Source organism: Chiloscyllium plagiosum, unplaced genomic scaffold (genome assembly GCF_037043375.1).
Source record: "Chiloscyllium plagiosum isolate Xiang-an unplaced genomic scaffold, Cpla_swu_hap1 HiC_scaffold_19, whole genome shotgun sequence".
Classification (NCBI taxonomy): Eukaryota; Metazoa; Chordata; class Chondrichthyes; order Orectolobiformes; family Hemiscylliidae; genus Chiloscyllium; species Chiloscyllium plagiosum.
The window spans coordinates 41,346,741-41,370,731 of NW_028270157.1; the positions used below are offsets into that span (position 1 = coordinate 41,346,741).

Consider the following 23,991-nt stretch of genomic DNA (forward strand, 5'->3'; position numbering starts at 1 on the left):
ATGAATGCAGCATTCTTTGCTGCTTTTGCTCCTGCTCTGCTGTTAAATGTAACAAAGCCAACTGGCTGTTTTGATTTTAGCTTGATCAGTGAACCTTCATATCCCTTAAATGCTTGAAAGACAAGGTAAAGCTCATGTGGTTTAATGTCTGTAGGAAGGCCACTGACAAAAAGCGTACCGATCTCCTCTTCATTGCAATTAACTTCTTCACTTTTTATGCCCATGACTGGGGAGCTGATTGAATCCCTTGGATCAGGTTGTGGAGGGGTGGGTGGTGGTCCAAATGGTGTGCTTTATCTGTGAATTCAGAAACTCTAGAGAGATGTTAGCTGCTGAAAGTTATCTTTGCATTTCCTCTCTCATTCCCTCCTTACAATGTCTGTCACACATTTAACGACACTAAATTGTGTCTGCCTAGTTCAACATTCTTTGAATTCTTGAAGTCTGTTACTCTGTTCACTATTTATGACATTATCAAGTTCTATACAATCATAAACTTCTAAATTGTACTGCCTAAGCAATTCAGTCCATTATAAACAATAATCAATGGTCCTAGAATCAAACCCTTGGGGGATTCCATTCAGGTTATTCAAAAATTATTTTCCTTTAACAAATTGATACTTGGCTAATGTGAAAGTTGTCAGGAAAAGTATTTCAAAAGTCTGGAACAGCAAGAAAACAACAAAATGTTTCCTGTGCTTTAGCAATTGAAGAGGCAGTTTCAGTTCAGATTTAAATCTTAAATATTGATGGGAAACAAATGCTGAATATTTTAAAATCTTTTCTCCAAATGAAATTTCCCAAATAAAACAGTCGAAATTACAGCGGCAATTTTGGTAGAGAACAACATTCTTTGAATTTGTGATATGAAGGGGACCAATGAAGTCTTAACAATAATTGAAAGAATCTAAGCAGCTCAACCTGAAGATTTAATATTCTTGAGAAAATCTTAACAAAACATCAAACTTAAAAGCACTCTTCTTTTTGTGAACACTCTGCATTAAAAACACAGCAGCAAAGATATTTTAATATAATACTCTCATCTGGCTAAAGCATGACCACTGACCCAATTCTCTTTTTAAACAGGCATTGTAGAATTTCAAACAAATCAGGGGCTCAAGGCACTCAATTTGTTTTAAAGGTTATAAGTTTGATAATTTTAAAAAGGACATAATGTTGTACAATTTCAATGTAAAAACAAAATCTGCTCCACTACATAGCCCACAAAACACATCGAATTGAGATCCTGATTCAAACAAGGCAAAACAGTTACTTAAAAAAATTTTCTGAACCAGTATTTTAACAAACTAAATTTTTAAACATCAAACACTCTCAGCATGGCACAATCTACATTGAAACTTTCCTTTCTCAACCTGAGTATTAGTACAGCCTTAATTTCAGCGTTTCTTGTTTTTTGTATCCTCTCACTGAAAGTACACTTGTAAAAAGAGAAAGCCCTCGCAGTGGACCACATGTCGCCACAATCCAAGTCATTCTCTTCCCCCAGAGCAAAGCCTTGCAGAGCCTCAAATATCGCCATCATGGGAACCCCTTTCTCACTTTATTCCTCATGGGGGCTCGAACTCACTTAAACACAGAGAACCCGAGCCCATTTAAACAGAGAGCTCGAAGCCTGCTTAAACACAGAGAGCTCGAACCTAAGAACAGCACAGCGGACTTGAAACATTAACTGCTTCTGTCTCCACAGATACTTCCAGATGTGTTGCGTTTCTCCAGTATTTTGTTTATTTCACACTCAATGTTTTGACCATAAGGGAATCAAGGGACATGGGATAAAAGAGGATAGCAAGGAGAAGGTTAGTCAATAGCTTAATGAATGGTGGAGTGATGTTGAAGGGTAATACAGTCCAATCTTGTTGGTATTTCTTCTATTTCCAAGATTCCTTTCTGGTTGTTATAACACTCTGTAAAAATGTGAGATAGCAATGCTTCAGATGGAGTTATGTAAACATATTTGCCACTTAGCTTTTTTTGTATGAATTCATATGATGTGGATGTTACTATCCAGACTAGCAATTTTTGCACATCCCAAATACACTTGAGATGGGTGGTAGTGAGCTCCCTTGTTGAACTGCCACAGTCTATCTGGTGCAGGTACAACCACAGTGCTGTTGGGATGGCAGTCCCAGGATTTTGACCAAGCAAATTTTGACTAGTGAAGGAACAGCAATATCATTGCAAGTCATGATTGTGTGTGACATTGGAGGGAAACTTTTGTGTTGTTCTCATGAGACTGATGCCCTTATCCTTGTAGGTGTGGTGGTCCTGGATTTGGAAGATGCTGTTCAGAGAGTCTTGATAAGTTTCATTTTGCATGTACAAAGGAACCTCGATTATCTGGCATTCGATTAACTGAATTTCACATTATTCAAACAAGATTGCAAAGTCCCAATGCTTGGCTAACTATATTGTCCGGCAGTTGATTATCTGGCATTCGATTAACTGAACGAAATACTCCCCACCTGTGTTCTTCGAATAATTGAGATTCCTCTGTAATACATGCTACTGACACTGTGCAGGAAGGGTGGAGGGAGTTTTGAGTGAGTGCACAGGCAGCTAATCAAATGAGCTGCTTTGGTCATGTATGGCATTGATATTCTTGAGTGTTATTGGTGGTGTACTCACTCAAATAAGTGGAGAATACTCCATAACGCTCCTGAGTTGTGCATTGTAGACAGACCTGCTTCTGACATATTCTTGTAGCTGTAGTATTTATTTAGCTGGTCCAATTCAATTTCTGGTCAATAATAACCCAACAGGATATTGATAGTAGGGGTTTCAGCCAAAGTAATGCCATCGAAACGAAGGTAGTAAAATTCTTTCTTGTTGGGAATGGTCAGTACTTGACACTTGTGAGGCACAGATGTAACTTGTCAATCCATGTGGCCCAGGTCTCATTGTGTACCATCATGGACTCCTTCAGTATCTGAAGAGTTGCAAATAGTATCAGTCATCAGTTCTGACCTTGTAATGGTGGAAAGGGCTTGATGAAGCAGCTGAAGATGGTTGGAATTTGGGACAGTATCCTGAGGAACTCCGACAGTGATGTCCTAGGACTGTGGTGATTGGCCTCCAACAACTACACTCCGCTTTCTCCGTCCTAGGTATGACTGCAATATGTGGATAGTTTCCCCAGATTCCTAAACATTTAAATTTTATCACGGCTCCTTGATGCTACAGACTTGTGTCAAAGTGACTGTTGCATCCCATGGTGTTCAATTCTTTTCTTCACGCCTGGATCAGGACTGTGCAAAATCAGGAGCCGAGTACCCTTGATAGAATATAAACTGAACATTAGTGAACAAATGCCACTTGACTGAAATAATGACTACACCTTCCAGTACTGTGCCGACAATCAAGAGAAGACTAATAAGGTAGTAAAAGGCTGGATTGGATTTGCCCTACATTTTGTGAACAGTATCTGTATAACTACTGGGCAGGTGTCAGTGATGTAGCCAAGCTGTACTGTACTGCTTACCTAGGGTTTGTCAATAATTGTGGAGAATGAGAATCCACACTATTTGCCATATCTGGTGCCAACAGCTGTTTCATGATATCATGTGCAGTTAAATTTTCTGAAGTCTGGTAACTGTAATCCTCAGAATGAGGCCAAAGTGGAACATCCAATCAACATTTTCAGTTGAAGATGCTTGAAAATGCTTCATCTTTATATGTTGCACTGATGTGCTATGTTGTCTCATCACGCAGGATGGGGACATGTGTAGATCCTCCTTTTCATGTCCTGTATGTGCACTACCATTCACATCTACATGTGGCAGGACCATAGATCTTTGAAATAACCTTGTGTTGTGGAATCAATTATTTCTGTCTATTGTTTGCTGCTTCTGTTTGGCATGCAAACAATCATGTATTATAGCTTCACCACAGTAGTACCATCGGGCACATATTCCACTGGCCAGACAGCTGATATGCCAGCATAGATAGGAGTAGATAATAGGGCACCTTCCAAATTTCTGTTGTATCATACGCTGAAGGAATTGCCAGGGAAAATGAATTTGGTGCTGGGCAATTTATCTACGCAAGGATTCCAGCAAAGGTCTAGATTTAAATCAGAGACATTGGATGGTTCTTTTGAAATTAAGTAAAATAGTTACTCAGGAAAAGACTATTAAATATGTAGTCTAACTCCTGGCACCCTGCCCCTTACCTATCTGGCACCTTATCCTCCCAGAGAATAGGAGGATAGAGCAGATGAATGCATGGCTGAGGAGCTGGTGTATGGGAGAAGGATTCACATTTTTCGATCATTGGAATCTCTTTTGGGGTAGAAGTGACCTGTACAAGAAGGACGGATTGCACCTAAATTGGAAGGGGGCTAATATACTGGCAGGGAAATTTGGTAGAACTGCTTGGGAGGATTTAAACTAGTAAGGTAGGGGGGTGGGACTCTGGGAGATAGTGAGGAAAGAGATCAATCTGAGACTGGTACAGTTGAGAACAGAAGTGAATCAGTCAGGGCAGGCAGGGACAAGGTAGGACTAATAAATTAAACTGCATTTATTTCAATGCAAGGGGGCTAACAGGGAAGGCAGATAAACTCAGGGCATGGTTAGGAACATGGGACTGGGATATCATAGTAATTACAGAAACATGGCTCAGGGATGGGCAGGACTGGCAGCTTAATGTTCCAGGATACAAATGCTACAGGAAGGATAGAAAGGGAGGCAATAGAGGAGGGGGAGTGGCATTTTTGATAAGGGATAGCATTACAGCTGTGCTGAGGGAGGAATTCCCGGAAATACATCCAGGGAAATTATTTGGGTGGAACTGAGAAATAAGAAAGGGATGATCACCTTATTGGGATTGTATTATAGACCCCCTAATAGTCAGAGGGAAATGAGAAACAAACTTGTAAGGAGATCTCAGCTATCTGTGAGAATAATAGGGCTGTTATGGTAGAGGATTTTAACTTTCCAAACATAGACTGGGACTGCAATAGTGTTAAAGGTTAAGATGGAGAGGAACTTCTTAAGTGTGTACAAGACAATTTTCTGATTCAGTATGTGGATGTACCGACTAGAGAAGGTACAAAACTTGACCTACTCTTGGGAAATAAGGCAGGGCAGGTGACTGAAGTGTCAGTGGGAGTGCACTTTGGGGCCAGCGACCATAATTCTATTCGTTTTAAAATAGTGATGGAAAAGGATAGACCAGATCTAAAAGCTGAAGTTCTAAATTGGAGAAAGGCCAATTTTGACAGTATTAGGCAAGAACTTTCGAAAGCTGATTGGAGGCAGATGTTTGCAGGTAAAGGGACGGCTGGAAAATGGGAAGCCTTAAGAAATGACATAACAAGAATCCAGAGAAAGTATATGTTGTGGTTCTGTTCGCCGAGCTGGGAATTTGTCTTGCAAACGTTTCGTCCCCTGTCGAGGTGACATCCTCAGTGCTTGGGAGCCTCCTGTGAAGCGCTTCTGTGATGTTTCCTCCGGCATTTATAGTAGCCTGTCTCTGCCGCTTCCGGTTGTCAGTTCCAGCTGTCCGCTGTAGTGCCCGGTATATTGGGTCCAGGTCAATGTGTTTGTTGATAGAGTCTGTGGATGACTGCCATGCCTCTAGGAATTTCCTGGCTGTTCTCTGTTTGGCTTGCCCTATAATGGTACTGTTGTCCCAGTTGAATTCATGTTGCTTGTCATCTGCGTGTGTGGCTACTAAGGATAGCTGGTCGTGTCGTTTCGTGGCTAGTTGGTGTTCATGGATACGGATCGTTAGCTGTATTCCTGTTTGTCCTACGTAGTGTTTTGTGCAGTCCTTGCATGGGACTTTGTACACTACATTGGTTTTGATTATGCTGGGTATCGGGTCCTTTGTCCTGCTGAGTTGTTGTCTGAGAGTGGCTGTTGGTTTATGTGCTGTTATGAGTCCTGGTGGTCGCAGTAGTCTGGCTGTCAGTTCGGAAATGCTCCTGATGTATGGTAGTGTGGCTTGTCCTTAGACAACGGAACGAGGACATGCCGCAACCCAAAGGACTAGCCACACTACCATACATCAGGAGCATTTCCGAACTGACAGCCAGACTACTGGAAGCCTGTGACCAGTGGAGTGCCACAAGGATTGGTGCTGGGCCCTCTACTTTTTGACATTTACATAAATGATTTGGATGCGAGCATAAGAGGTACAGTTAGTAAGTTTGCAGATGACACCAAAGTTGGAGGTGTAGTGGACAGCGAAGAGGGTTACTTCAGATTACAACAGGATCTGGACCAGAGGGGCCAATGGGCTGAGAAGTGGAGTTTAATTCAGATAAATTCGAGGTGCTGCATTTTGGGAAAGCAAATCTTAGCAGGACTTATACACTTAATGATAAGGTCCTAGGGAGTGTTGCTGAACAAATAGACCTTGGAGTGCAGGTTCATAGCTCCTTGAAAGTGGAGTTGCAGGTAAATAGGATAGTGAAGAAGGTGTTTGGTATGCTTTCCTTTACTGGTCAGAGTATTGAGTACAGGAGTTGGGAGGTCATATTGCGGCTGTACAGGACATTGGTTAGGCTACTGTTGGAATATTGCGTGCAATTCTGGTCTCCTTCCTATTGGAAAGATGTTGTGAAACTTCAAAGGCTTCAGAAAAGATTTACAAGGACGTTGCCAGGGTTAGAGGATTTGAGCTATAGGGAGAGGCTGAACAGGCTGGGGCTGTTTTCCCTGGAGCGTCGGAGGCGGAGGAGTGACCTTATAGAAGTTTACAAAATTATGAGGGGCCTGGATAGGATAAAAAGACAAAGTCTTTTCCCTGGGGTCAGGGAGTCCAGAACTAGAGGGCATAGGTTTAGGGTGAGAGGGGAAAGATATAAAAGAAACCTAAGGAACAACTTTTTCACACAGAGGGTGGTACATGTATGGAATGCGCTGCCAGAGGAAGTGGTGGAGGCTGGTACAATTGCAACATTTAAAAGGCATTTGGATGGGTATATGAATAGGAAGGGTTTGGAGGGATATGGGTCAGGTGCTGGCAGCTGGGACTAGAGTGGGTTGGGATATCTGCTTGGCATGGACAGGTTGGACCGAAGGGTCTGTTTCCATGCTGTGCATCTCTATGACTCTATGAACTAGTATTAAACATACTTTGACAGCTATTGTCAAGGTGGCTGCCAGGAATTTTAAATTTCAGAACATGACAGTTGACTGCTGTGAAAAGGGGGCGTGGCTTGCCATTCTCTGATTGTTCTATACTGTGAAAGAACAGTCAGAATTGAAGTATGTCTGGCATTGCTGAGGGGGACCCAAGTGAAATCTCCCAGAATTGCAGAATTCCTTTCTTTAGTTATTAAAAAAAGGGCCAGAACAGCAATCTGCATGACAGTAAAAAAGCTTGACTTTTTAAAAATAAAGGTATACCCAGTGCTGCTCCTCGGTGCTCTCCTGCAATCTTGGCCGATCCCTTGGCTTTAAGATAATAGTACTGTCAGTGACAAAGTGGGTCAGGAGATTGTAGCTGAATACAACACTGCTGCTGCCAATGGCTCATATTCCTGCAGGCATGTCTAGTTTTGAGTTGAGTTGCTAGATCAGAGTGCCGCCAGCTGAAATTTGACCATTACCAATTGGGGAGGCTTTGGCGTAGCGGGTATTATTGCTGGACAGTCGACCCACAGACCCAGATAATGTCTGGGGATCCAGGTTCGAATCCTGACAGAGCAGATGGTGGAATTTGAATTCGATAAAAATATCAGGAATTAAGAATCTAACGATGACCATGAATCCATTGTTGATTGTCAGAAAAACTCATCTGGTTCACTTGGGAAAGAAACTGCTGTCCTTACCTGATCTGGCCTACATGTGACTCCAGAACCACAGCAATGTGGTTGACTCTTAACTGGGCAATAAATGCTGAATGGCCAGCGATGTCCTCATCCCATGAATGAAGAAAGAAAAAACATTGTCGATGCAGAATAACAAGAGTCAAAAGTTACTTCCAAATTTAAAAAAATGTCTAAAATAGCTTAAGCTCGGAGAAAAAAAAGTTCTTCCTCACATGGTTTGCATCAACACACCAAAAGAAACAGCTTGTAACCCAAAACATCTACATAATCACATTTTTAAAGAAAATTAATTCATAGGGTATGGGTGTCACTGGGCAATATTTGCCCATCCCTAATTATCCAGAAAGCAATTAAGAGTCCACCGCATTGCTGTGGGTCGGAAGTCATGTGTAGACCAGTCCTTCAAGGACATTAACGAACTAGATGGGCTTTTCTTGACAATCAGCAACAGTTTCATTATCATTAAACTCTCAATTCAGCTTTTTACTGAATTCAAATTCCACCATTGCCATGTTGGCAATCGAACTCGGCTGTTCAAAATTACCTGGGTCTCTAGTTTAATAATCTCGTGATAATATCACTAGGTCATCATCTTCCCCATCACATCAAGGATTACATCCTGCTGCAGGAGAGATAAAGATCTACAGATACTGGATTGCAAATAAATGGGAAAGAAAATCAATCTGAAGACAAGAACAGAAAATAACAGAATCACCCTAAATCCAAGAACTCTGAATAAGAATTATGTACAACTTAAAAGTCGGAATTTCAAAAAAGGAGAAACAGGACATTTACATTGGATTATGCAACATCTGTACCTTAAGGTTGCTCAAATATTGTGTGAATTCAGATTTAAAATTTTGAAAGAATTGACATAAAAGAAGATAAAGTGAAATAAATTGCCAACACACCAATTGAAATCAGAAATGCATATTTAGCTATCGACAATGATTAGGTGCCTATTTACTATTCACTTTGAATTCTTGTGGGAAGTATATATTGCTGAGATTGTGGCTGCAATTACTTGAGATTATTTTAAATATATTCTAAATATGAAAAAAACCTAAGTTTAATGAAATGTTTGATTTGCTAATATTATTCCCCTTTGCAGTACATTTACTTTAAAACTAAGCTTAACTATAGGACTACAAATTCTGGGGCAGCTAATATTATTCAAAATGCATTTTGTGAAAACCCTGATTTCAGGGTTGGCAACCATTACACAAAAGCAATGTGAAAACAAGAGCCACTGAGTTATGGTACTGAAGAAGTCAAATTTCACTATTATATAGTATATCAGGAGTAAATTTATAATGCTTATTTTGAATTGATTAAACCAAACTAAACCTTAAGCAAACATAACTCTTCCTTTGGATTTCAAAATTTTACTTATTTTCCTGACAAATTTGACTAGAAACATCAACAATGGAATGCTTAAGCTACAGCCATTCTCGTACAACTGTAAACAAGAAAAGAATTTTTATACATACGTGATGTCTCTGCGCTGATAGCAGCCTTGAAGCAAACAAGCAATCAGGTCATCAAGAAAGTCAATATCATTTATCAGGAGAGCCTCTTCTAGTTCCTGTTTAAGTGGAAGACAGAAAAGATATATGAAATTCCGAGCAAGCTAAATTAAAACTTGTCACTTTCACCAAACAAAACAGTGGACGTTTTTCAGTATCGATATCATCCCAGCTAACACAATTGTCAAAATCATGTTTCTGTAACCAAAGTTTCATAACAGACAAGAGACGCAAATAGCACAGAGAAATGATTGAACAGGTTGGTTGTGAAAATTATGCAGGGATTCCAAGAATACCAGACACATCATAACTGGCATCTCAAAACAGCTAAGTTTGTGGTATTTATTTCAAGTTACTAAACAGATTTAGCCATCAGGAACATCAGTTTGTGTTCTTTATGGAAAAGTGGACAACACCTAGGAATGTGATCAACAAAGCACTGATTAAAAAAAAAGAGTCTCACATAATAAAATGCTAATTTCACATGTTGTGCCCATATACCTTAAAGATAGGTAAGCATGAAAGCAAGATGGCATAAAGAGGCCACAAAAGGTAGGTTAAGCGAGTTGGCAAATGGAGTCTAATGTGGGAAATACCGAATTGTCTATTTTTGCAAGAATAATAAAAAAAAGCAACATATAGAAACGGTTAGAGACTACTGAACTTAGAAACACAGTTCTAGGAATCCTACTGCATGAATTCTACAAAGCTTGCATGCAAATATACAGTAGTAAGTAATTAGGAAAGCTAATAGAACATTATTGTGCATTGTGAGGGAAATTGAATACAAAAGATTATACATTAGTTCAAATTCCAGTTGAAGTGAGAAGATATCTATTGCATCCATCATATTATACATTTACAGAATTTACAGAGCTGTGGTGATTCCCACCCTCCTATATGACTATGAGATTTGGACTGTCTATAGCAGACACTTCAAGTAGCATCATCAATGCTGCCTGCGCAAGATCCTGCAAATCCACTGGGAAGATAGATGCACCAACATCAGCGTCCTTGACTCGGCCAACATTCCCAACTTCAAGGCATTGACCACCCTTGATCAACTAAGTTGGGCTGGGACATGCATGGACAACATGAGACTCCCCAAGCAGATGCTCTACTTGCAGCTTCAAAATGTCAGGCAAGCCCCAAGTGAACAGAGGAAGCGTTTCAGTGATACCCTTAGGCCTCACTGGAAAAGTGCGGCATTCCCACAGACACCTGGGAATTACTGGCCCAAGACTGTCCAAAGTGCAGGAGAAGTATCCGGGAATGCATTGAGCACTTGAGACCTGCCTTTGGGAAAAAGCAGATGAAAACAGTGAAAGGAGTGCGCTGTCACATCAACACCTCAACCATCTCTTCTCACAAGAACTTCTGTCCCAAGTCTAACAGAGCTTGCGGAAGCCGTATCGGTCCATGGAACCACTTACGGACTCACCACGAGATTGGAAGAGAGTCATCTTCATTTGTGAGGGATTGCCAATGATTCGCAGGAAATGGAGGTCAGCGTAAATGGTGTTGACTTTTGCTGTGACTTGGCAAGATTTCTGCCAATGAGAGTCTAAAATCACTAATTGGGAGTTTCCAAAAGGTGGATAAGGAAGAATATCTAGAACAGATTGGATTTTTCCTTTCAGGGTTACAATGGGGTTTTGGTAAGGAATGGAAAGAGTTACAAAATTCCATTCAGTACTTGAATATAGCAGAAATCAAGAATGCTTTGTAGACTCGTTTGTGCGTCTCACATCCCAGAAATCATCACAGCTAGACTTAAACTTCTTTCAAATTTTCAGTAGTCTGCTGTTAAACAGATATCCATATTTCCCTCCAAAATTGACTCAAGAATGATATATCAGCAAATTTAAGCAAAAGTCCCCCACAAAAGGAAGGCAAATCAAGCCTAGAGATATTAATGGTGATAAATTTGTTCAGAACATTTCTTAAACTAATTCCACAGGATTTTGTTTCAAGATCTACCTTAATCCACTAATCCAAAGATAGTAATTCATACACAGTTCAGTTCTAAAACACATCATCCTGTATTGAAACAATATCATTGTTCCTTTACTTTTGTTGGGTCAAGATTCTGGAATTTTCTCCCCAGTAGCTCTAAGTGTGGGCCTAAACCACATACATAGCAGAAGTTAAACAAAGCAGCTAACCAACAATTCTCCAGAACAATTAGGGATGGGCAAAAAATACCACCAAATGGTCACATCCCACACTCTATGTCAACCAATACCACATGTTCATGTTTATACTTTTCAACTTTTCAAGACAGAATTGCTACTAATATGTCAAATGGACAAAATCAAAATATTAATAGAAATAAATGATATTCAAATCAGGAACATATTGAGAAAAAGAAACAGTGCAATTATTAAAGCATATTAAATGACATCGACCCTTCAATGTTTAGTAGACATAGTTATTAAAGCCAAGAATGGTAATAAACTTCTGTCCCACTTCAAATGAAACATCTCAGTTTTTTTTTCTTGTTACTTGTAACTTTGTTTGAAGTCTTTTGATGGTAATTTCAGGTTACAAATTAGCATTATTGGGTCTTGGTAGAATTTCAAATTTGCTATATGTCTAACATAGAGATTAGATCTCCACATTGTAAAGTTACGCCTCACTAGGATAGCACACTGGAAATCAAGCCATACTAATCCCAGAGCTGACACAAAACAAACATTTGATCAAAGTACACAAAATCCCTAATTTACCTTTGTGGTAGACACAGGTTAACGGAAAACAGACCAAGTTTCTGTACAGGTTGCTCTGCTATAACGTGACAATTGTGTTCCTCCCGTGCTATAGAAAATAAAGTTATAGAAAACTGCTATAGAAAATCGCTATATTTATTTAGTAGAAAGTTTGTATTAACCAAATAGCATCAGCCATTCGTCAATCATGTTATAGCTAATTGATGTTATTGTAATGTGCATTATACCAGAACAACCTGTATTTAACAAGAATTATTATTAATTACAAATAAAAAAAGATTCAAACTACAGATAATCAATTATGAACTGCTGACATATAACACATGGTTAAAAACTCTAATCCCCTTAAATCCCCCATACACACACAAACAAAAAGAAATGATGTTATGGAAGTAGAGGATAAATGGGTGAGAATTTCAATAGCACCAGTCCTCTGGATTTGATGGAGAGATTCCTTTGGTTTCTTAAATCCTTCAGGTCTTTCATTTGTCCACAAAAAGCACAAGGCAATTGGTTAAGAAGTCATAAAATCTCTGATTTACTGCTTAAAAGGCCACAGCTTACTGGTTGGAGAAAATAAACTGGCTTTCTTCAGGCTTTAGGTATTTCACCGGAGAGACACATCAACTGAGCTTTTTGCAGTCTGAAAGCTTCTGCCACCACTATTAACAGCCACAAGCTATTCAGCTACACAAGAGACAATCAGATGGTTGCTGATGGCTTTTGAAATCTACAACGGGTCACAACTCATCAAACCAATCAGCAACCTGATATAGCTGAATCTCACTTTGTACATAGACCACCAATGCAGTGTGATCAGTTTATATGTTTCCCCATTATCTGCAAAGCAAGAGTGTGAACGCAAAACAGAGCTACTGAAACTCATCATAGAAGTACAGCAATTCCCTCCGTAGTCATTTGTTGCAAAACAGTTATTTCCTCAGTTCAGTCCACTATAAAAAATAAGTGAAATAAAAATATATGGTCCTCACAACTTGTTTAAATTGGTGACTGACAAGTTAACTTCAGATATATAACATTAACAGGTGAACACACGGTCTAAAATGCAGGAAAATCTTGCTCAATTTCAATTTTATACATAAAAATCACCCATCTTTTTGAAGAATTATACAAATACCTATTTTATATTGGTCCTTTGTAGACCGTAAATTAAAGTTTGCCAGGAGGGACAAATCATCAGCATGAATTTTATTCCAGTCTTCCTCTGTCTCCCTATTTTGCTTTATTAGTTTGATGTGATGGCACAGAGATAAATTACTGAATTGAGATTCAACAGAACACAAATTTAACCCAGGCGCAAGCCAAGCGCAAAAGTTTGAGAAACTCAGCTTTAGGGAAAAAGAGTATGTGAAATTCAATTTATTACTGCTCAAAAAGTGAAATGACAAGCTTTGGTCCTGTATGTGAGAGCAAGCCATTTTCAATTTTGAATTTCTGTGACTTATTCCCATTGGCAATTATTTTTCCTTTATTAAATATGATACAAAAGGTTTTTTGGAAGAATTAAAGCTAAGCAGTATGTGGCATTCTCACGAGCTAAAATTGGTTAAAAATTTACAAAGATCCTCTGGGAGATAAAGGCAACTTAACAGAAATGGTTCAGATTTTGAGCTTGGACCAACACCACCTCAACTGTAATTCACAGAGATCCTTACATGGCTGAACTCATCAGTCACTCGGCAACAACTACTTTCATCAGCTCGGCAAAAGTCCGTAATTAAAAACTTAACTTCTTCATGTTGTATATTAAATTTTCCTCAAAATGCCAGATATCCAGTATTGGATAAACTATAATTTTAACCTAAGCATTAGATGAGGCTATTATTTATGACCCAGCAAACCTCTGCTCCCTCACCACTGATTCTTTTCCTTGGACATCAGCTCATACAGAAGCCAACTATTTGCAATCATTGTCGCATTTGACCCCAAGTACAGTTTCTGACTACATAGCCTCTCCACATAAAGTTCACTATGACCAGTACTATTAGATGGCTTAAGGGAGACAATCAGGCAATCCATTGCTGATACTCTTACCCACGTTCTTTGTTATCTCTAACTAGAACTCTCTTGGCTACACTCCTCCATTCATCAACTTCGGTTCATCTAAAATTCTGCTGTCTGTGTTCTAATCCACACCCAAGTCCAGCTAGGTCCTCTCACACGTTTGTTCTTACTCCCCTAATGCCTCCAATTTAAAATGTTTGTCCTTGCAATCAAAACTATCTGATTTCCGTTAACCCCTCCTACGCTACAACTCTAAATCACCTGCATTCTTTTAATTTTTGCTTCTCATTGCCCAGCCCTTCCTTCCACTAGCAATTTGCAGTCCTCTCAAGCTGTGTTTAGTAAAATCAGACTGTGGATTATATGATTCCCATTTCTCATCAGCAGGAAGTTGTGGTAGTATGGGATGGGTGTGTCAACATGTGGATTGGGACAGGGTGAGGGGGGAAAAGAGAAGAGCTTTGTGCTTGCAGCAGGGAGTCTCAGTTGTTGCACCCTTAGCATCTATCCTTTCTTCTCTTCTCCCAGATTCCTGGAAGATTGTAACCATCTCAGTTTAGTCGGGTTTTCATGCTTAAACTCACCAACCAACCAGTCTCAATTCCTCAGCTATTCATATGGCCTGTATGTTTCACTAATACAAAATCAAAGTCTCTTGTTGATAAATTTGTAATTAATTATTGCCAACTTTCCCCTTAATTACTTTATGCACCATTAATTTTTCTCACGTTGATATTCTCCTGTTTCCTTTCTTGATGGCTTTCTATAGATTGTCCCTCTGCAATTTCTTCCAGGTCTGACAAAGGACCCATATTTGAAATGTTAACTTGTCCATTCTCTCCACCAATGTTGTTTGTCCAACTTGAATGCTTACAACATTGACTCCATTTGTTCCAGGTCTACAAAAGAACACTTCACATGTCATGGTTAAATAAAGAAACATTCCTCTTAGTTGCATGAAACACTGATTACAAGCGATCGAATAAAGGTTAACTCACTTCAAACGTTCCTACTTCATTGTTGGAGGTACCTCGGTGCAAAATGACTGGATTGATACATTTGATAGTTGTGAAAAGTGCCAAATAAAAGAACGTATTATTTTCTAAACTTTATGCTCAGAAGTGTTCGCCTCAAGTTCCTACCTCTGACTAAAGTTCTGCTTCAAAAATCCCACACAAACTGACACCATTGCTATGATTTCAGTTAGCATCCCTAACGGTTCCCTTCAACTGTTCAGGGTTCTAAAGTGTTCCACAAAGATAACTAGAACAGTGCATTGGATGGGATGAAGGTGCCACTGACAAGACCAGCATTTGTGGCCTACTAAGGGGTCCGCTGGGCAATTACAGAGGGCAGTTAAAAAGCAGACCACATTGCTGCAAGTCTGGAGTCGTATGTGGACCAGGCTGGATAAGGATGGTGGATTTAATTCCCTAACGGATACAAGTAAACTAGATGGATTTTAGAGTCATAGAGATGTACAGCATGGAAATAGACCCTTTGGTCCAACCGGTCCATGTCGACCAGATATCCCAACTCAATCTAGTCCCACCTGCCAGCACCCGGCCCAGATCCCTCCAAACCCTTCCTATTCATATTTTGTACAACAAATCAATGATTGTTGCTAGTTATGATTATTGAGACTCACGTTTTATGTCCCAGATTTACTAGTTGAATTTAATTTCCATTTGCTGCCATCTTGGAACATGAATCAGTGCTGTCAGGGCATTAGCCTGGATCTCTGCATTACTAGTGCAGAAAAGTTACTGCTAAGTAAACACAAGTTGATCTCAAATCTTTAGAATGGGGTTTCAAACTCAACAGTAATGACAACTACTTGTATTTGTATAGTATCTTTAAAATAGTACAAAATGTCAAAATGCTTGATGTCAGCTTTGAAAAATGGAATTTGGTGCCTTGCAATCTAAGGGGATGTTAGGGCAGAAGACCAAATGCTTGGTCAAAGCAGTAAGCTTCAAGAATCATCTTAACTGATTAAAGAAATGGGAGAATTAGGCATAGAATTCCAGAATTGATAAACCCAGATAGCGAAAACATGGCAGACAACAGTCGATTTATTAAAATCTGAAATGCTCAAGAGGTTGGAATCAGAAGAATGCAGATATCACCTAGGACATTTCAGACATATTATGACATACCTCTGTGGCAGTTGGGATTTGAATATGGACCTTCTGACCAGATGTGGGGGCATTAAAGGGCTCTTGTAGCACTAATAAAGAAGATTAAAGTAAGAGCTTGCTTTGAAACATAGGACACAGGGGTAGGTTAAAGGATCAGAGTCTATAGGGAGAAAGAGGAACAAAGCCTTGAAAGAATTTGAAAATGAGGATGAGAATTGAGGTGGCCTTCTGGTTCAGCGTCTTTGGACTCAGGACGTTCCTAAACGTTCTGCAGTTTTGATGTAGCACCACAGTTGGAGCAGCACGATGGCTCAGTGGTTAGCACTGCTGCCTCATAGCACCAGGGACCTAGGTTCGAATCCAGCCTCGGTCGACTGTGTGGAGTTTGCACATTCTCCCCATGGCTGCACAGGTTTCCTCCGGGTGCTCTGGATTCCTCCCAAACACCAAAGATGCGCAGATTGGGCAATTTAGGAGTACCAATTCACCTATTGTGTTCTGGGGTGTGTAAGTTAGGTGCATTAGTCAGGGGTTACTGTAGGGGAATGGGTCTGGATAGTTACTCTTCGGACAATCCGTGTGGACTTGTTGGGCTGAAGGGCCTGTTTCTACACTGTAGGGATTCTATGGATCACTCCTGTAATTGCAGGAAATGTGGCATGCAATTAGCTCAACCAGTAGCTCCAACAAACAGCAATGTGATAATGACCAGATAATTGATTTTTGTGATGTAGACTGAGGGACGAAGTTTGGTCAGGACACTGGCATAACTTCCCTGGTCATCTTCTAAATAACACAAAAGAAACTTACATTCAGGCTTTGCAGGCACATAGGGCCTCTGTTTAACATTTCATTCAAAAGATGACAACACTGACAGTGTAACACTTTAGCAGTTCACTACAATGCTGGCCTTGGTTTTTGCATTCAAGCTCTACAATGGGACTTGAGGCACAGATGACAGGGAGAACTCAAATTGAATTCAAGTTGGAAAAACAGGCAGTACACACTGCGGCTTTGAGTGAGAACAATAATTACTCATTAGATGCATTGAAGGAAAACAAATAAGGTTGGTAAAAATGTTGAAAGGGAGCAAGATTCCGTGTGGTAGGCCACATTTTGGATGAGCCAGTTTATATGGAGCAGAAGTTTATCGACTGCAAATTATTAAATGTGGGGTTGGAAGGTAATGCTGAAGTTTCATCAGCAGTGGGATTTGATAGCAGTACCTAGGCAGAATACGATCAGCAGAAATGGCCAACCTTGGCTCTCAACCACATTCCTCAAGGCATTTACAGATTTAAAATAAATGCTGATCTTGCTGGTCCACAAAATGATGGCTGAGTTATCCTACATAAGAATAGTGACTTGACTGTTGCAAAGTAAATTTATAAAGTTCCCTCCTCAGCACTTGTGGTTCCTTCTATTGAGAAAACATTTTAGTGCCTCAAACTTTACGAATGAGATGTCAATTGAAAATGGAACCATCAATGTAAATAAAAACTAACCATAGTATCAATATTATAATGGACTAAGTCATAGAAATACAAGATTACTTTTTCTGAGGATGCCATCTTCAGAATGTAGAAAAAGCCTTGTTCATTTTGACCTAGCGGTATCACTTTCAGCAATACAGAATTATATATTATTTACAATTGACAAATTATTTACTATATTGTTTTATCAACAGGATCCAAACGTTGTTGACACATTATGAACAACACCACACATCAGCAGTTGTGGACAATTTACAAATTGTATGCACAATACCCAACACTTCCCTTCAGTCAACTGCATCTGGTTTGGTCTCTAACCGAGACCCAATTTACTTTGCCTTCCTATCTTTTTGTTATGAAGGTGTAAGGGGTACGGTATCTTTAAGAGAGTCGAAAGCTCGCAAGGACTTGGAGAGGCACACAAAGTACTGGAAAATTTACAATGTAACATTTGGTCCAGCTGCTAGCAGTACCTGGGTTGCTACGAGACAAAAACAAATTCAAATTTGGCCAATCAGTTTAAATTATGCACCAAGATACTAAACTCCAAACAAGTTTGTATTTGGTACTTTGACAATATTAAAACCAATGAAATGATCTGATGCTTTCGGGTATAAATATTGAACAAATTAAACAGTTGGGGGAGAACTGCCAAGTCACCAAATTTGCAGACTGCCCACAGAACAGTCCTCTTACAAGGTACCTTTATCTATCAACGACCTATGAAAGAGAAACCCTAAGACGACGACGACTGAGGAAGATACAAAGAGAAGATTCAACAGCTGGCTGGTTTTGAGATTTGAATGTTATGGTAAATCTTAATCAGGGGTTTCATCAGACCAATATTATACAAGGGAAAGTATAAGATAAGTTAGAGAAAGGAGTTGCAAATAGTTGTTAGCTAATTATTCTCTGTTAGAGTTTAAAAAAAAGTTGTTAATTTTTACTTTAAATAGTGACCTTTAGAGGAAAGTTCTGGGCTTCTCGAATTTTCGGAAATTTCAGAAAGGGATAAATCTTTTCTGTGTTGCTGGTTTAAATTAGTTTGTTTCTTGGATTCGGGATTTGAACGGGTTTAGACAGATTTGAATAGATTTGGGGGTCCGAAAAATCCTAGCAGATTTAAAACACTTGCAGGTTAGTATCCTAGATCTTTAAATAAAACATAGGTGAGACAATTTATTTAATTTCAGGTGACTTGTGGCTATCAAATTCAAGGTGAGAGAAATGGCTCTTTAAATTGCTAAAGAGGATTTGAAGATGATTTTCAAATTTGCCAAGAAAGTTTAGAAGGAAAGAAAAAGGCCATACTTTTAGAATTAGCAAAGAAGTTAGATTTGGGTTTAACCAAGGACAAAAGTAAAGCTGAAATTGTAAGGGAGTTACTTAAACACTTAGGTGTGTCAGAGAAACAGACAAGTGCAGTAGAGGTAGAAAATCTTAAATTACAATTGAGGAAAATGGAGTTAGAAGATAAACAAAGAGAGAGAGAAGAGAAAGAGAGGGGAAAAAGAGGGAGAACGTTCTCGGCTGAGTAAAGAGAGAGAAAAGAAAGGGAGCGAGAGAAGAGACAGAGGGGAAAAAGAAAGAAAGGGACAGTTCTTAGCTGAGCAAAAAGAGAGCTTGAACTTGAGAAGTTGCGACTTAGTCAGCAAAGTCAAGTTAACAGGATGAAGATTAAAAACGATGGTAGTTATATATACAGATATGTCAAAACTCTGCCACATTTTGATGAGAAAGATGTTGAAGCCTTCTATATTTCATTTGAAAAATTAGCTAGACAGATGGAGTGATCTGAGGATTTAAGGGAAAAGCCAATTCAGATTAAACTGGTAGGCAGAGCTAGTGGTGAGGTATTTGCCGCGCTGTCAGATGAGGCATCAAGAGATTATGAAGAGATCAAACAGGCTATTTTAAGTGCTTATGAATTGGTACCAGAAGCATCTAGACAGCAGTTCAGAAACACAAAGAAGGAATCAGGTCACACTTATGTTGAGAACGAAAGAATTAAACACAGATAGATGGGTAGATAGAGGGGTCTGTGATTTAAAAATAGATAAGACTTTAGAGGCTACAAGAGATTATTCTGCTGGAGGAATTTAATTTCCAGAGATAGTAAAAATTCACGTGCAGGAACAGAAAGTTCAGGAAGTGAGAAGGGCAACAGAATTAGTTGATGAATATATTTTGGTGTATAAGACAAGCTTCCGGCCAGAATTTCATCCTGTGAGGGATAGAAATTGAGAGAAGGGGAGATCCTACACTACAAAAGCAAGAGTAAAGTAAGAGTTTACCACAGGTTAAAAAGGAAGCCCAAGAGGGTGGAAAGCCTCAGGTGTTTCCACGGTGGTAAAGTGGGACACATAAACTCAGTGCTGGTCATTAAAGGAAGGTACTGTGGGAAAAGAAGCTAAAAGAAGGTCGCATTACTGAAGGTAGTAAAGAAGAGCAGAGGAGTGCAGTAAAGTACTCAGCTTAGGCAGGGGCTGGGAATGGAGTTGGTACCTGATCTCTACAAAGAATTTGCCTCTGTGGGTAAAGTTTACTCAGAAAAAACAGGGGGAGAAGAACAAGTAGTTATAATTTTGAGAGATACAAGATCTAACCAGTCGCTAATAGTAAGGGATGAGCGAATATGCACTCTTTTTGATTTATTACCTAAGAGTGTGGTAACTTGTGGGATAGATGGACAGAAATTTAGCATTCCCCTAAGAAAGATCAGGTGGGAGTGCCAACTCAAGACTGGAGAAGTTACAGTGGGAGTGATTGACAGAGTGTCAGTTCCAGGAATTCAGTTTGTTGTTGGGAATGATTTGGCAGGATCCAAGGTAGAAGTGGAGAATCCCAAGGAAGACCAAGAAACTGAGGAGCTAAAACAGAAATATCCTGGTATTTTCCTAGATTGTGTAGTAACCAGATCCCACTATCATAAGTCACAGCATGAAGCTAAAAGTAAAGGTTCATTTGACGTAATGGAGCAGGAAAAACCTGAACAGGCAGAGGGTCAGGCAGATATATTTAGTCCTGAAAGGCTAAAGGACTTGCAACAGCAAGTCAAGATGATAAAAGATATATACGTGGATGTGTACTCCGAAAAGGATGTAGAGAATATTCTGGAGGGTTATTATCTGAAAGATAACATCCTAAGACTGAAATGGAGACCACGGCAGGTTACTACAAAGGAGAAATGGGCCAAAGTGCACCAGATTGTGTTGCCGGTAGCATACAGGCAGGAAGTGTTACGGGTAGCACATGAACTACCTGGAGGTGGTCAGCTAGGGGTACAAAAGACTCAGGCTAAGGTACAAAGACATTTTTATTGGCCTGGAATGCACAAGGATGTGGTTAACTTTTGCCATACATGTCATACATGCCAAACAGTAGGTAAGTCATAGGCTGTAATAAACCCAGCACCTTTGTTGCCAATTCCCGCATTTGAAGAACCTTTCACACGGGTAATAAATGATTGTGTAGGTCGCCTCCAGAGAACTAGGGGAGAGAAAGAACGGGAGAAACAGGCCCCACAAAGTGAGGAATTAAATCCAGATGATGTGGATTTTGATGTGCCTCAAAATAGATTTTAAAATGAAGAAGTCCTTGAGGAGTGGGATAGGTTAGTAAACTATCTGTCTCTGGAACAGAGAAGACAGTTGGAAGATTTGTTACTGCAGTGTAAGGACATATGTAAGAATCAGATGGGGAGGACTAATGCTATTGTACATGAAGTAGACTTAAGGAGTACTGCTTCAATAAAACAACACCCCTATCGGCTTAATCCTTTTAAAGCCAGACAGGTCAAGAAGGAGGTGGAGGCCATGCACTACAACAATATCATCAAACCCAACCAGAGCGAGTGGAGTTCGCCGATCGTCTTAGTTCCCAGACGTGGGTTATTGGAAGGTCAACACCTTTACAAAATTGGACTCATATCCAATTCCTCAATTGAAGGACCGTATCAAGAAAGTCAGACAAGCCAGTTACATCACCAAGTTGGACTTACTGCGTGGTTACTGGCAGATACCTTTATCAGAGATGCCGAAATAAATTTCTGTGTTTGTAACCCCAAATGGGCTGTATAAATTCAAAGTGATGCCCTTTAGAATGAAGAACCCACCCACCACATTCCAAAGACTCATGAACATAGTTGTGGCTGGGTTAACAAACTGTGCAGTCTACTTGGACAATGGAATGATCTTTACTAATCCTGGAAAAATCACATGGTACAGTTGGCAGAGCTCTTTGAATGACCATGAAAAGCAAAACTGGTAATAACCTTAAATAAAACCGAATTCATGAAAGCAGACATGCTTGGGACATAACATTGATCATGGAAGGTTGCCGCCATGGAACACAAAGACTAAGGCCATTGAGGAATTTCCATGACCAACTTCGAAGAAAGAGGGGCTTCGATTCTTAGGACTCAGCCAATTCAATTGGAAGTTTGTTCCAAACTTCAGCAGTGTCGTGGCACCGTTAACCGATTTGCTGAAGAAGAACACAAAGTTTTGGTGTTGGAGGTATTTGACCATTTGAAAGCCATAATAACCACCAAACTAGTTTTAGCTACACCAAACTTTTCAAAACCTTTTAAAGTCGCCATCGATGCTCGTGACATAGGAGTTGGAGCTGTACTGCTACAGGATGATAAGGATGGGATTGAACTGCCAGTTGATTACTTTTCAAAGAAGCTCAACATCCACCGGAGGAAATACTCCATGATCGAGAAAACTAGTGAGTTTGGTACTAGCCTTACAACATTTTAATGTGTATGTTACAAACAATGTGGCGGAGACGCTTATGTGCACAGATCACAATCCTCTTATATTCTTAGAATACTTCAATGACAAGAATATGAGACAATTCATTGGAGTCTTATGTTGCAGACTTTCAACTTAAAAATCATACATGTTGTGAGTCATAAGAATGTAACCACAGATGCATTATCGTGAATTTAACTGATAAAGTATAGATAAGATACATCTATCCAATTATATATTATATTTATCTTAATATTGTGGGAAGATGTTAAGGCGAACAAGAAAACAACATAAAAACGGCTACCATAAAATGAAACCATATCAGTTATACAAATTAATTGATATTGACAAATGTGACCCAAATACAATTGAATATAATTAGTTTGAGGTTCAGGCAAGAGACATTCCACCTGCCCAATCAAATGACATGCCCATCAGCTGATGAACTACATTTGCTAACAACCATATTAAGTCAATATTGTAAATGGTTCTTACTTTCAGACGAGGTGATAAATTGAGGCCCATTTGCTTGCACGGGTGGATACAATAAAATTTACTGTGGTATTTCACAAAAGAGGGAGTTATCCATGGCATCTTGACCAATACTGAATGAACATTATTTTAAAAACAGTCACCTGGCCGTTATTACATTTCTGTTTTTAGAAAACAACTCAAACAGCAAACCCCTATGTTCTTTTCAAGTTACAAAAGTACTTCATTGGATGCAAAATATTGGATGGCCATGGAAATGTACCATAAAAAAGTAAATCTTTCTTTTTATTTTTTTCTTCAGGTGTGGCCTCTACTTTAAATCTACTGTCATTACCCCATTCCTCAAAAAATCCTTAAATAATAAGAAATAGAAACAATTTGACCCCTCAAGCCTAATTCTGCCATTCAATAGGATCATGGCTGATTGGACATTCCTCGTGTCCTCTTTCCTGCCCTTCCCCCTTAAACACTTGATTCGCCTATTAACCCAATGACTCCGCAGACTTCATTTCCAATGTCCAATTCCATTCACATTTTTTCCAGAATCCATGTTTAAATCCCTCCAATTTGGTTTCCAGCCCTACCAAAGTAGATCTCAAAGTCACAAACAACACTGTGACTGTAACAAACTTTTTATCCTCAGCCTTTCTGCAAACTTTAACAACACTGGCCATTCGATTCTTTCCTCTTTCCACTGTTGTAAAGTTGATTTGAATGGCTCTCATCTGGTTCTGCACTTACCTGTCATACCACAGCGAGATAATCATTGTAAGGGCTTTGCTTCTTGCTTCTGCAATGTCATCCCAGATGTCTTTCATCTATTCTTGTCACCCTCAGACTTGCCCCTTATGTGCAACCCCCAGGTCATCTCCTCTGCCCTGAAGCCCTTCAACCATGTACTGCAACAGACTCACTATCACAGCCTACCTGCCAATCTCCCTTCCCACCTATCCGCTCCACCCTCCCCTCTGACATATCACCTCCATCCCCACCCCCATTCACCTATTGTACTCTTTGCTACCTTCCC

The 23,991-nt window shown here is 39.6% G+C and overlaps 1 protein-coding gene across 2 annotated transcripts in view; it reads right to left on the bottom strand.

The window, feature by feature from the left end:
* The window catches only part of cecr2 (CECR2 histone acetyl-lysine reader), a 144,942-nt gene that overhangs the window by 82,190 nt on the left and 38,761 nt on the right, over window positions 1-23,991 (bottom strand). For both annotated transcript variants that reach the window (XM_043709444.2, XM_043709441.2), the window contains exon 2: window positions 9,292-9,386. In XM_043709444.2, the coding sequence (XP_043565379.2) occupies window positions 9,292-9,386 (95 nt within the window). The remainder of the gene's footprint in view (window positions 1-9,291; window positions 9,387-23,991) is intronic.